This window comes from Pyrgilauda ruficollis, unplaced genomic scaffold (assembly GCF_017590135.1).
Source record: "Pyrgilauda ruficollis isolate IOZ18807 unplaced genomic scaffold, ASM1759013v1 scaffold46, whole genome shotgun sequence".
Taxonomy (NCBI): domain Eukaryota; kingdom Metazoa; phylum Chordata; class Aves; order Passeriformes; family Passeridae; genus Pyrgilauda; species Pyrgilauda ruficollis.
In genome coordinates, this window is record NW_024526155.1 from 4,398,051 (window position 1) to 4,412,152 (window position 14,102).

General features: G+C 46.8%; 2 protein-coding genes across 8 annotated transcripts in view; both read left to right on the forward strand.

Moving 5' to 3' along the window:
- Positions 1-7: 7 nt before the first annotated feature.
- Positions 8-5,895, forward strand: LOC121359661 (oxidative stress-responsive serine-rich protein 1-like). 3 transcript variants are annotated; one of them, XM_041478771.1, is made up of 4 exons: positions 8-541; positions 2,306-2,419; positions 4,227-4,340; positions 5,086-5,895. In XM_041478771.1, exons 2-4 carry the CDS (start codon positions 2,340-2,342, stop codon positions 5,771-5,773), a joined length of 882 nt encoding a protein of 293 aa, XP_041334705.1. In that variant the 5' UTR covers positions 8-541; positions 2,306-2,339; the 3' UTR covers positions 5,774-5,895. The 3 variants fall into 3 exon arrangements, with proteins under 3 accessions (XP_041334705.1, XP_041334704.1, XP_041334702.1); XM_041478770.1 differs by having other exon boundaries at positions 8-532; positions 2,303-2,419; XM_041478768.1 differs by having other exon boundaries at positions 9-541; positions 2,303-2,419.
- Positions 5,896-9,045: 3,150 nt separating this feature from the next.
- JPH2 (junctophilin 2) overlaps positions 9,046-14,102 on the forward strand; it is a 31,737-nt gene continuing 26,680 nt past the window's right edge. For 2 of the 5 annotated variants that reach the window (XM_041478692.1, XM_041478693.1), the window contains exon 1: positions 9,046-9,907. In XM_041478692.1, the coding sequence (XP_041334626.1) occupies positions 9,529-9,907 (379 nt within the window). In that variant the 5' untranslated portion in view covers positions 9,046-9,528. The other 3 variants (XM_041478696.1, XM_041478695.1, XM_041478694.1) reach the window with 3 other exon arrangements.

Sequence of the window (14,102 nt, forward strand, 5' to 3'; positions counted from 1 at the left end):
TGCGCTCCCGTCCCTGCGGCCATCCTCGTCCTCATCCCAGTCCCCTGCGCGGGTCTCCCTTGCTCCCCCCGGGGGCCGGTGAGCGCCGTGGTGTCCGCGCGGCGAGACCTTCCCGCGCGGTTCCCGCCGCCGGTCCCCTCGTGAGGGCGGAGGGCGCTGGGGGAGCCTCGCCGGGCGCGGGGCCGTGCTGAGTCACGGCCCGGCCCCGGAGCGGGGCCGCGGGGTAGCGGAGGGGGCTGCTGGGGCTGCCCGGGCTGCGGGCGGGAAGGGCTGGGGAGGGAACTGCGAGCGGTTAAAAATACAGAATGAAAAAACACAAAATAAAAATTAAACATATCAAGGTTCTTGTCCCGCGGCCCGTGTGCCGCCCCCTGGGCCGTGGCCGTCCCTGCACGGGCCCGTCGTTATCCCGCGGGGGACGGCGGTGCCCGCGCCTGTCCCATCGCCTGCGCTCGGTGCGCTGGCAGTGCGGCGGTGCTGGGAAACAGCCGAAAATGAAACGGAAAGGGAAAGGTGTAGGAAAGCCTGGGAGGTAAAAACCGTAAGTTTCAGTGCGTGTTCACAGTAATTGATTTTTTTTTTTTTTTTTACGTGTGTGCTCGTTGGCGCGTGCATCTAAAATGCTTAAGCTTATACTTCGTTATCACCCAGAGAGACTTCTATCTGAATTCTGCGTTGTTTTGAGGATTTGCAGTGTTGGTGATGAAGGGCAGCACGATAAAATATTTAGTCTAAAAACTGATACTGTATTTTGAGTAATGTACTGTGATTTTAAAACTTTTTACTTTCATCTTCCTGCTAAGGCAATGTAATGCAGGAGTTTGCTGTTAAAAAAACACCCCAAACTTATATAGCCTGGTTTTTTATTTCCATTTCAAAGAATCATCTGAGGATGACTTGGGGGCCAGGAAATAAAAGTGAAGTGAAGACCATCTGTTTCACCATAGTAGTAATACCTGGCTAAGAGAAAATATGAAATAGTAACTTGCTCAGATGAGCATCATGTTGTCAGTGTTTAAGCTGCTTCCTCTCCTGTTTACTCCCTGTCTGACTCATTGGACACCACGTGCCTTGAAATTGTTATGCTCCATTATCGTTCTGTGTGTGTCATCATAGCTGTGTGCAATCCAGGTGAAATCACAGCACAGTGAGCAGCCAGAGCAGCAGTGGGGAGGCAGAGCTGCCACCTCCAGCTGCAGTGAGAGGGCGAGGGAACAGAGATTTCCCCCATCCCTCTGCATGAGTAACTGAGCTGCACAGCTTCAGACAAAAAAGGTCTCAGTGAAGAGAGAGTTCTTTTCCTTGCTACAAAAAAACCTCACACAGAGCTTTGTGTTTCCTTTTGCTGAAGTCCATGAGGTTCCTGTTGAGGTCCCAATGGTGTTTCAGCCATTCATCCCAGTTTGGTGGCATCAGCAGATGTGGTGAGGGTACCCTGCCACATCATCCAGGTCATTAATGACATCATCCAGGTCATTAATGAAGATGTTAAACAGGACTGGACAGTTCTGTTCCTGGGGTACACCACTGGGGCCTGACCTCCAGCAAACCCAAAGAGCATCAAATTTAGAAACATTTGAAGTCCTTTGTAGCTAGATTAAATGATGGCCAGGGCAGATTAAAAGAAAAATCAGCCTTCTTTTTTTTTTTTTTTTTTTTTTTAATTTAAAGTCTGGCTTTCAAATTGCTTTTTGTATTTGTTTGCATTTGTTCTTGTTCACAAGCTGATACTGGTAAATTTCAACAACTATTTGTAATCATAATACCATGTTCTGATAGGACTGTGTAGCTGTTGCTGGGACCTAGACATAAGGCTAAAAAGTTTTGTTTGGCTTAAAACTTTATCTTGTTTTAAGAAAAATCTCTTGGTTTGAGTTTTTTTGAAGTGTATGTGTAACACTGAGTCCCAAATTTGGAAAGAAGAGTTGTAGAAGGTTGACTGTTTCTAATAGTGTTGTTCTAGCTCACTTTCACCTCTTCTACAATTATTCTGGTCGCACTGTAAGACAAGTGGAATAGTCTGGCTGGGCTGTAATGTATGTGCAAGATGCTATTGACACTAAATTTGACTTTGGATTGTTAATTCACCTCCAATTGTACAAGAGACTGTTCATTTCGTTCTTGGGTATCATAAAGCTTGTTCTGAGTCAGCTTTCAAAAATGTTCTACTAGAATGACCTCAGCTTTGTGTGCTCAGTGTGCTATTTTGAGTTTATTTTCACGTATTATGGTGCTGCTGGGCAACTAATGTTTTTAACAAGGATTTGACCCTTATTTTCATGTGTCTTTTTTCTGATTGTAGCAGTACATGGTAATTCCATCACCTCCTGGCCATCCCAATGATGAAATCAGAAACTAAGGATGGAGAAGAGGAAAGCCTGCAGACAGCATTCAAAAAGCTGAGAGTTGACACAGCTGGGTGAGTAACAGCACAGGAAGGGACAGACATAACATCTTACAAATGGAGTCAAAGGGAACACCCTTGCTGTGAAATTTGAGGGAATGAGGTAATTTCAAAAGGTTAGGCACAGAAAGCTTTCATTGTAGTTAAACAGACTGAAATAAATAAATTCACTACCTGCAGACTGCACTTCTTAAGGAATTGTAAATTTTTTGATTGTTGTCAGCTTGCAGCAGGTTTGAAAGAAAACTCATAATCGTGATCAGCTGACAATGTGCCTGAAATGAATTTTGGCATGAATCTGGCTGCCAGAGGTTACCAGTACTGGAGTCCATAGGACTAGAACTCTGCTGTTGAAGTTAGCATTTTGCCATGGTTCTGAAGGCCTGTCATGAGATTAAAATCACATCTTTTCCCAGGAGAGAAACTTTCTTTCCATGTCAGTAAGGAAGAGCATTAGATTCAGTGCATGATTCCCACACAAACTATTTTCATTGCTGTCACAAAATTTCTATTAATAACCAGAATCACTAAATGGGAAAGAATGCTTTTTGTGTTGTCTTGGTTTGTGGAGATCTGACACATGGCACTTACCTCCACTGTCCCAGGTGGCAGAACGCAAGCACCACATGTCTTCTGTTGGTAATGATAATTTTTATTTGAAATTAAATAAAGGAAGTCTTCCATATAATGTTTTTTTCTGCTGACAAATGTGCACCATTGCATATTACCTGTAGAATCTAGGATCCCATTAGCTGTTGTCAGTGATGCAATTACACTGTCACTGAAATGAAAGGGCAGGTAAGGCAGCATCAAGGTGGTAACTACAATTACCACAGAGCTGAGATTGTGAATAGATGGGGTTCTAAAGTTATCTTTTGTTTAAGTAATTAAACTCTTTAGTAATGAATTACCTCTCATTTCTTCAGTATCTCTAGTACCATCCTCCCGCTGGGTGTATTTGATTACTTTGGAGTTTTTACTGGTGCCTTTTGATCTTGTGTTCTGTATTCACTGTCCTTTAAATGGAAATTAGTTTGATTAATAGTTTGGATTCTCTTAACCCCATGCTAGATCAGTGTGTGGGGACTCATTTTCACTTTTCAGGGAATCTGTCCTGTTTACAAACTGATTTAGCATAGGATTTAGAAAATAATTTTCTTGGGACTTCCAGTGTAATATGTGAAGTTGCAACTTGAAAGAATTGTTCTCGGGTTATTGCGAGTCCTTCAAAATGGGAGTGTGGAATGAATTCACAGCACCAGAAAATTTAGTAAATCTACTAAGGCCCCTGCCTGGAATAGAAGCTGTAGGTCTGACACAACTCTGTGGCTCAAATGATTCAACTTGCAGGAGTATGAAGAGTTTTAGCTTATGTTGACAGGCTATGTTAGACAGAGGCTTAAGTGTTCTTCAGCTAAACAAAGTCTATTTATGTCCAAAGAACATTTATTTTTAGGAAAGAATGGCTTATTTGTCTCTGGAAAAAGAGACGTGTTTCTTCAGTGGTGGTGTTTCTGCCTTCCCCTCTCCTGGGAAGCTGAAATTTGGCCATTGTGTGTGTTTGTCACTGACACGTGGGGTTGGCTCTGCAGCAGAGTTGTGAATGGCATCTCTCGGTCAAGGGTCTGTTACACAAACCTTGGAGATAGGAGCGTGTCAACACTCATCCTTCTGATTTGGGTCTTTGTGGGCAGGTCTTTGAAGATGTATTCTAAATTATTTGGAGTAGTATTTTCTGGGAGAAAAGATGCACAAGGGTTTATTTTCATAATCGTAATGCTAACCAGTGCAGGCTGTTAACTCTTCATTCTGTCTCTCACAGATGTACCACTTCTCTCTCTGTGGGTGATGGGACAAGTCCCAGAGCAATAGTTAGAACAGTGGCAGATGAAACCAAACCTAAGAATGTGTGTGCTTCTAAGGAAACCTGGCATGGGTAAGAGAAGCTTGGGATTATCAGACTATTTCAAATGATACTGCATTGAAAAGGAATATTAAGTAGACAGTTTCTAGTTGGTGCTCCTCTAAACAAGAGACCTGAATTGTCTTTACCAGAGAACTTTATGAAATACTCACAGCAGCTTTTTCTCTTCATAAATGACTGCTGTTCTTTACAGTTATGTGAACTGAAAGGAAATGCTGGTCACCTATAGGTGGCTAAACATTGTAGATTTTTCTCAAAGCAAATGTGAGCTGCTGGTTTGGAATCAGACAATCATGAATGCATCTCTTTCAATCCTTGTTTGACCCTGCAGAAGCTGTCACTGTGCCTTGGGAACTAGATTAAAATAAAGAATTGGTTTCTAGAGTATCTCTGCAGAACTTCATGCTCATCTGAAACCAAACCATCCTTTGCTCTTGAGTCATTAGTTTTGTGCTCTTTTCTTGTGCTTTGTTCTTGTAGCAATTATTTTGTCATGTCTCACATGCTTTACTCATTTTCTGACCTTTAAAGCCCACTCTCTGAGATGCATTTCCGTGGTGTTCCTTTTGTATTGTATACAACTGCTTGTCTAGAACTAAGTCAAATTCCAAGAGAGCAGACTTCCCTGAGCAAATACTCCAAACCTAAAGCTTGTGCATGCAATATAAATGCAGGAGAGATTTTGCCCAGTGTTACTTATAACCCAGCAATAAGTATTTTGGTGACTCTTCATTCCCTTTGTGTCTTTCCCTGGCAGGTCTGTGAAGAAGCCCTCGAGAGGAGTTGTGAGAACCCAGCGTCGCAGGCGTTCCAAGTCTCCAATTCTTCATCCTCCAAAGTTTATCCATTGCAGCACAAAATCACATTCCACATGCAGCCAGCTGGTGCAGAAGAGCCAGGCTGACGCCCAGGAGGACAGCAGTGGGTTTGGGGTGCCAGTCCCAAAGGAAGCATGTGCGCATGAACACTGCAGCGTCACTCCCGACGTTGGCTACAAGGGAGCTGATGAGTCTTTGGGAGTTTCTGTGGCACAGCTGACATCAGAGAACACTCAGAAGAACTCTCCAGCTGCAGCTTCTCCAGCATCCAAAACAAGCCTAAAGACTACAGAGCTTTCTGACTTCCAGTCTGTGTGCAAGCAGAACTCGAGTGAGCCATGTGCATGTGCAGATAAAGCCTGTCAGTGCAAACTGTGGCAAGATATGGAAGTGTACAAATTCTCTGGCTTGCAGAACACCCTCCCGCTGGCACCTGATAGAACGGTTTCTGAGGATCACTCCCAGCCTTTGCCATCAAGAACTCCCTCAAGTTCTCCACGCTCTTGCTCTGAGCAAGCCAGGGCCTTTGTGGATGATGTGACAATCGAAGATCTTTCAGGATACATGGAGTATTACTTGTATATTCCAAAGAAAATGTCTCACATGGCAGAAATGATGTACACCTGACAGCAATGAGCACTAAACCCAGAAGGGTGGCTGGTTTAAATCTGCCCTCAGGCACATCATGTGAATATGCAACCCACTCCCTGCTCACTGTGCTTGCAATAAAAACACTTCTTTGCATCTCAGCTGATGTTGATTATTTAAGCTGGACAAACGGTTTAGTTTCAGCATTGTAATTTAAGTATGGAATAGATAATGTGGTAAATGAACCTAGAGCATACCTGCCTGTACTTAAGAGACCCAACACTTAATTCTACTTTGTTTCCAAAATCCTCTTTTTGTTTTGTTGGAGAAGAGTCCCTAGATTGCTCAGTGATTAAAGCTCTTCTTGTGAGACACTTGGTGTCATTCACCTCCTTTGAAATCACTTTGACCTCAGGTTGTAGGACTCAGGTTTGTGGTATTTGATGCTTGTGCCTCTGATTTTATTGCATAAAGGAGTGTGAATATCTCCTACCCTCCCCTAAGTACTATTACTGTAAAAGTGGAAAGCAAACCTTTCACTGAATTTCCAACCGGCCTTAGAGACGTGTGTGCACGAGACACACCCTGCATTCTTCAGGGGAGTTGCTGCTGTGGTTAACCAAAGGAAAAGTCAGGGCAAGGGCTCTGCTCACTGTATTTGTTATGGTGAGCAAACCAGAATTTGCTCGTTTCAGTGGTCTTAATTCATACACTGTCTGTCAGTTTTGGGGTTTCTTTAGCTTCTTTTTTAGCCTACTCTATAGGACCAAGTCCTGTAGAGCATTAAAACCCATAGACTGGAGTGAACAGTTGTCAGCTGTAGGGAAATCTTGAGCACTGTCTCCGCTCCAGTCTTGCTAAAGCATCATCACTTTAGCTGCCCTGTCCAGCTTTGCATTCTCCTGGCATTTACTGCTTCAGAAGAAAGCAACTCTCTCCATACATAGTGTGCATCAGCACAGTGTCTCTTTTATAAGTGTCCAGCAAAGGAGCATCCCATCAAATAATATAATTTGTTGAGGGTGAGAAATTTGTGTTTGTTTTGCCTTTACTATTTGTGGTACCTCAACTTTCTGAGATGTAAGATGTGGAGAAAGAATGGACACAAACATTTTCCTGCAAAATCATTTGGTGTTTCTCATGGGGATTTTTTGCAATTTCTGTGGCAGCATCTGGTGTCTCCAAACAAGTGGCCATTTAAATTTACTGTTTTGCCAGTTCTGAAGTGTCACCTGCACCATGCAGAATGTACCTGTGTCCCACATCTCTTTCTGTGCTCTGAAATAGCTGCATTTCTGCCACCTGTGTTCTGAATTCAAGGCGATTTTTTGGTAACTGTTGTCTACAAAACTGGGCTACAAAGTGCAGAATTACTTTATTTCTCAAATAATTATTCTTAACTGTTCTCAAATGCAAATTCCAACCACAGCACTGTCGTGGGGCTGAAAGTGCCTTTCAAGACTGTACTGCTTTTAGCACTTCATTCATTAGTGACCACAGACTTGTACTGCAGGGTTTAGGATTGCAGTGTCCATTGCTCAGTACTGTGTTAAAGTGGATTGAAATCCAGGAGATGTAAAAATAGAAAAATGTGAGCTGTTGCTGACCGAGAAGGAATGAGCAGTGCCACTAGAGGTCAGCCCCAGTCTGGGGCTCGCTGCTGCAGCTGGCTCAGTCTTCAGGGAAAATGGGAATTTTTCTGCCAAAATGAAGAAATAAGAGCAGCTCTTATTTTGTTGGTGCTTCTCATTTCTGTGTGGTGCCTTTGTGCACACAGACTGTCAGTGCTTCCTGAAGTGTGTGTGGGTTTGTTGGTGCTCAACAAGAGCTCTTTAAATGCCAAAATCTGCATAAGTTATTAATGTTTTAACAAAGTGTGCAATCAGTTCACAACTGTGCTGTGTAATTAGGAAAAGTTGCTAAGTAAATAATTACATAGTCCTGAGCCTGGCATCCTCTTGGGACAGTTACGACATCTTTGGGCTTGTAAGTGCTGGAACACCATGGAATAGGAGACCATGAGTTTCTGTAACCACTGCCTTAACACTTTCTCTTCTGTTACCACAAGTAGTTTTCAGATGTTTTGGTCTTCACAGAAACCATAAAGCAAAACCTTCTGGTTTTGCTTTAAGAAAATGTGAATTTATGGCCCTTAATCATGCAGCAAGAACCTTGAAAACTTGCCTAAGTAGTCTAAAAACTTAGTTTAAAACAACAAAAAAAAATAACTTGAGCCAATTTCAAAATCAGACTTTTTTTTTTAAAGAAGGCTTTAGAGGACTGGTTCTGCCAAGTGGCATTTCTGAGTCATGTTGGAGTCCGTTACCAAAGAGCTCATTCCTTCCTGTGGCTGAATAAAAGTGAAGCCCTTTGTAATTAACTTTCTAACTTGATCCTTCTCACCTGTGCCTGCAGGTGTTCCGTGTTTATGTGCTATCCGTACACAGAGCTTCTCTTGCAGTTATATATTCTGTGCTTCCTCTGTGCCTTTTCTTCCTAGAAATGCCAGGGTGGAGGTTGAAATTTGAAAAACTGAGTCCAAATCCACCACTGTCTGTGGCAGCTTTGCCCCAGAGTTCGGTGGGGTTTTGGGATCTCCCTTGAAAGAGCTGGTAACACCCCACAGCTCCTGCAGCTTCTCAGCCTGGTGGTCAGTAAGGGAGGGTCTTTTCTCCGAGGTCTTTCTGGGACAGTGTCTTTCTAGGAGTGGGATGGGTGTGCTGGAAGAAGAGAGGCCTTGGATTAGCCTGTTAGCTGGTCTTTCAGCCCTTGTCCTCTGCCATCTGTATTTGATGACATTATTACACAGGAGGTGTCCTGTCACTACTCCGTGTGTCTGCAGCTGTCTGCCATCTTTTCCACACACAGACCGAGTTATGCTGCAGGCTGCTAAACCGAAGGAAATTTGGGAAGTTTGTTGTTTGGGAGAGAGGGGTAAAGGACTACTACTGAACTTCTTTCATTGTCCTAAAGCAGCTCTGGAAGGTCACTTTCGGAAGTAGCAGAGGGGCTGGCTGTGCTCTCACTGCCTGTTCCACCTCTGCCCGGTTACACACGGTGTGAGTGACCGGGCCCCGGGCGCTCCGTCCCCGCATCCCGCGGGGCTCCGGCGGAGCGGGACAGCGGCTGCCGGCCCGGGGGAGCGGCGGCCCCTTCCCAGGCTCTATTTTAAGCAGACATTTACTTTCCCAGCCTCTTCTCCGCCTGGATCCCTGCCCGGGGCGGGGGACGGCGGGGGGGTGGGATGTGTCTCTCCCCTCCTTCATAAAAGGGCCCCGAGGCGGGGGCCGGGCTCCAGGGGGGTTATTTTTGGGAGCAGCTCCTGGGATCCGATGGCCTTGTTAGGGCAGCGCTGACCTTTCTCCCGGCGGGGGAGGAGAGCGGGAAGGGACGGGGCGGGCGGCGGCGGCCGGGCGGGGGAGAGCGGCCGGCTCGGGACCCCCATCCCTTCTCCGCCGCGGGGATCGGGACCCCCATCCCTCCCTCTGCTCGGGGATCGGGATCCCCATCCCTCCCTCTGCCGCGGGGCGGCTCCCCGGGCGGCCCATGCCCGTGCCCGCGGGGCAGGTACCGGCGCGGAGCGGCTGCCCCTCCGGGGGGGCTGGAGCTCGGCCCGCCCTTCTCCCCTCCCTCTCGTCCAATTTCTCTCTCCTCCCGTGCCCCAGCCCCTCGGCCGGGCCAGGCGAGGCAGGAGCGGCCGCTGTCGGCGCCCAGCCCGTTCCCTCCGGGGATGCGGGAGCCCCGGAGCGCTGCCCCTGGGAACGCTGCCCGGCTGAGGGGCACCGGAGGGCACCATGAGCGGCGGCAGGTTTGATTTCGATGATGGAGGCGCCTATTGCGGGGGCTGGGAGGGGGGCAAAGCCCACGGGCACGGCATCTGCACCGGCCCCAAGGGCCAGGGCGAGTACTCGGGCTCCTGGAACTACGGCTTCGAGGTGGTGGGCATATACACGTGGCCCAGTGGCAACACCTACGAAGGCTACTGGTCCCAAGGCAAGAGGCACGGGCTGGGAATCGAGACCAAAGGACGGTGGGTTTACAGAGGCGAGTGGACCCATGGCTTTAAGGGACGGTACGGCGCGAGGCAGAGCATGAGCAGCGGAGCCAAGTACGAGGGTACATGGAACAATGGCCTGCAGGATGGCTACGGCACCGAGACCTACGCTGACGGAGGTAAGGGTGGCTCCAGAGGGAATGGGAGGGGATGAACAGTGTCACACCCAGCCTGTGACAACAGAGGCTGCATGTTGTCTCTGCCAAAGGGCTGACCTGGTGCTGCTCCCACTCAGGCACAGTGTTCTACAGTGAGCCATTGGGGTGCTTGAGTCAAGAAAGGGAGCTTGGGCTGCAGCCATCTCATCCATGTGTCCGTGCCCTGATTTTCCCAGTTGGGCGCAGCATGCGTGGTTCACTGTCAGTGGACGTGATGGAGGAGCAGCAGGATCATTGCCCCAAGCTGCCCTTAAGTGTCTGTTTTGGCAGTTAACGCCAACCAACTTGATTTTGTGTAGTCTTTGACTCCGGGTTCCACAGGGACTGGTTATTGCAGCTTCTGGCTGAACCAACACAGAAATTCCCAGCTGGTGCACCGCCGCAGCGAGCCGTGCGCTCGCTCACCAGGCAGCGAGCTGTGAATGTTCTCGTCGGATATGAACCACCCACAGCATCCCAGCACGCTTTCCCCATGCATCAGACACTGCCTGCATGCCTCTGACGGGCTGCCTGCACATCTGCTTTGCCAAAGAGTTTTGATTGAGTCTGTCTAAGCTGTTTAGAATATGTGGCCACACATATTCCCCAAAATAAATCCCTTTGGTTTATTGGAAGGTTTCAACCTCCGCTACTATACAACAGCACCATGTAGTCAGATATTTGTTGTGCTCTGTAAATGCTCGGTCTAATTGTGTTCTTGCATTAGTGGCAATTCTGGGGTTAGAAACATTGCAAGAATTTCTGTGCTAGTAATTTAGTAGCTCTTCAGCACTGTAATGTTCCGGGCTGCCACATTTAGGATAGCTAAATAGAGAGGGTGATTTGAAAGAAATACCCTTCAGAATATGGATCAAAATTGCATCTATATTTATCTAGGACAGGCACTGGTTTTCATTTATAAAGCAACATTAATATAAATCCTCAGAATGAAAAGCATCACATTTATCGACATTAGAAAAATGGAATAATTCAAGACTGGCTTTCAGGGCTATGTTTTTCATAAATATTTCTCAATGAGTTGTCTGGGTTTTTGGCTAACTTTAAGGTTTAGAATATAGTCTTGAAGTTGACCCATTTTCCTTGTGCCCTTGGATATTGTAGGTACAGACACGAACTGACGCATCCTTCCAGTTCCTTAAACTTTGTTCCCCTTCTGTCCTGTGGCCATGGAATGGTTTAATGGGTGCAGGTTGTGTGCACAGAACCTTCATGTGAGGCCATAAGAGGAGCAGGTGACATGGAAGGTGTGCTCTGATGAGTAAAGAGCAGCAATCAAGTAACTGCCAGCAGCAGCTGCCATTGGGAATTTCATTTTGGAGGTGTCAAGGTCTCCTTTGAATTTGCACAGTTGTTTCCTTGCTGCTTCCTAAAATGCAAATCCTTCTAAGGGTGAAGGGCTACTGGAATTCCAATTAATGTTCTGGGGGAGAATTTTTGTGTGGTAAGACTTGACATAGGGGTTTGATATGGGGTAGGAGGGTGGGAGACATGAGCCAATGCTCTCTCCTGCAGGGATATAGAATATCCTGCTTCTGTCAGCACAGTGCTCCCCAGGGTGTTGTCCCTCACCCAAGAACGTGCCAGCTGCTCGATCCCTGGTGCCACTGGAGGCTGGCAGTTTAGCCCTGATCCGTGAAGATGTGCCCTGCCAAAACACTGAGCTCAGCCCCTCGAGGGTTGTGCTGGGGTGCTGAGTGCTCCATGTGCTGGGTCATCACACTCGGCTGATCTGAACTGTTCATTCAACACAAGAGCTTCTCTGATGGCACAGCAACGTGGATGAAAGTGCAGTCAAAGCCAGGGATCACCATCCAGCATCACATCTGAAGGACAGGGGTGGAGTGGTCCCACTGACCCGCAAGACCTTTTCCTGTTTTGTCCTCACCTGCACACCTGCAAGATCCAGATGTGGCCAGACTGCTAATGGGATTTGTTAATGTTTGAGGTTGCCAAGATAAACATCTGGAAAGGCTTTGGATATCTGCTGTCCCTCGAGTAGGGGACACGATTCCCAAGCCCCTTGGAAGCCAGCCACACGAGGAAAAGGGCTCTGGGAATGTGCAGCCCTTGCCAGGTCGTCAGAAACTTTAGGTCATGGTTGGACTGTTTGCAGATTTCAGGGAAATATAGCTGATTCTGGTGTTTTAAAATAGACTTTAACTTTTTATATATACTTATATATATATAGACATACATAAAAATTTACATTTCAAAATACACTTAAAATATACTTACAGAGTTGTCTGTGTTTGAATCTTGTGTCTGGCCAAGATTTAAAAAAAAGCCCAAATCTGAAGCGAAGCTTTTTGAAATCTCATATAGAGTTTTGGTGTCTAGTAAGAACCAGTGTAATGGTACAGTTTAGCCCAGGCACTGTGTGAGTTATTTGCTTTTCTCCCCACTACCAAAAGCCCATTTTTGTGAAAGCTACGGGAGACTGATGGGTTTAAAGAGACTGAAATCAGCCAAGGGGTTCAGAGCTCCTGGTGTGGCTGTGCAGATACAGTGACATTCTGATATATCTCTTTGTGTATCCATGCTGGATATCCTCTGTGTGCTGCTGTCACCAGGGGAGAGCTCAGAGCTCTTTAGAGGGGCAGAATGCTCTGGCTGAAGCAGTGAGTGGCATTGTGGAAGGCATAGCATGAAGGAACTCATTGTTCTGCAACACAAGCTATGAGTAAACATGTAGTTATTTGGCTTTACCCGGTGAGTTTTGTCAGTGCTATAAGGAAGGCCTCATTTTTTGGATACTTTTGTGTATTTGACTGTGAGTCAAAACCGTGAGTCAAGTCTTAGTGCAGAAAAAATGCTCACTGAATCATGCTGCATAGCCATGGTCCAGCCCAAAGCCTGGCTTTGCTGTACAAATAACTGCTCAGATGTATGGAGGGGAAAAAACATCACTTGTAATCAGTGCAGCCTAAAACCAACTTATTTTTGATACTGCAGTTTGTTCTCCAGGGTGCTAAGGAAAACAGTGGTGTCAGTTAACCACGAGGAAACAATTAGACCAGTCAGTGATCACAAGATCACAGAAGAGGGGAAAAGAAATACAGAAGTGCTTTACTGGGGAGATGAAATGGGTGATAGGGAGCAGCACAACTCTTCCCTGTGGCAGGGCAAGTGCAGTGGAAAGGGGCCTGGACCAGGACAGAAGGAGCATCCATGGGATTGTGGCTGGGAAAGGAGGAAAGGGGCCTGGGAGAGCCACAATGCTGCTGGCTTTTGTCTGCTGCCTCTGTAGCAAAGCTCCTGCCTGGCTGAGTGTGACCCATGAATTCATACAGTGATTTTTTTTACCCCTCTATGTGGTTTTCTTTGCCTTTCTTTTCCAGCAGAACCCACTAGATAGTACTGCTGGCACCAAAAGGCAGCACTCTGTTTTTGCTGGCCTGTCCTGCACATGGTGCTGTGCATCATTTAAATGTCCCTGGCCACTCACACTGAGTTCTACCCTGCCTGTCATCGCAGTATCTGGGTGACAGCAGGGGACTGTAGGGCAGGGAAGCGATTTGAGCTGTTTGCATTATTTACATGGTTGTTTGTATTATTTACATTCATCACTAATTACATGGGAGCCTTGAGTCAGGCTGGGAAGGGGAAGTGTGTCACTGCTGGTCATGGCATCTTGCTGCTGGGCTGGAGGGCACTGGCAGCTGAAGCTTTTGCACTGGATGCAGCTGTGCACCATCCCATCCTGCTGCTGGGGTGAAGCAGAGGGTGCTGCCACTCCTTTGGAGTTTTTGGAGGTGAAGGCTGCAGGGATGTAATTTCCATTGATCCCACAATTTAATCCTTCCCATCGTGTGAGGTTTCCCAGGCAGCATCACCTGCTTTTGGCCGGGGCTGTGCAGAGGTGATGAATTGTATTCCTGGGGGTTGTAGAAGAGCCAGTGGTTTTTGTCATTAGGACAAGTAAAAATGTAGGCAACAAAGGATTACTGGGGCCCTGTCCCCCACTAATCACACCCTGATGAGATGAGGTGTCTGTCTCGCTGCCCTGATGAATCACCAGGGCTGGGAGGCAGGGAAGTGCGCTCCCTATCCTAAATGGAGATTTATTTGTTCCACATCCATTGCTTTTTAATTATTTTTACAGAACCTCAGACACGCGTGAGCCCGTGGCAGCCTGGCTGACAGCTCTGCGTGCTGC

Coding starts and splice junctions, on each gene's coding strand:
- LOC121359661 (XM_041478771.1), top strand. CDS start 2,340: ATGATGAAATCAGAAACTAAGGATGGAGAAGAGGAAAGCCTGCAGACA. Junction 2,420..4,226: donor CTGAGAGTTGACACAGCTGG/GTGAGTAACAGC, acceptor TGTCTCTCACAG/ATGTACCACTTCTCTCTCTG. Junction 4,341..5,085: donor TCTAAGGAAACCTGGCATGG/GTAAGAGAAGCT, acceptor TTTCCCTGGCAG/GTCTGTGAAGAAGCCCTCGA.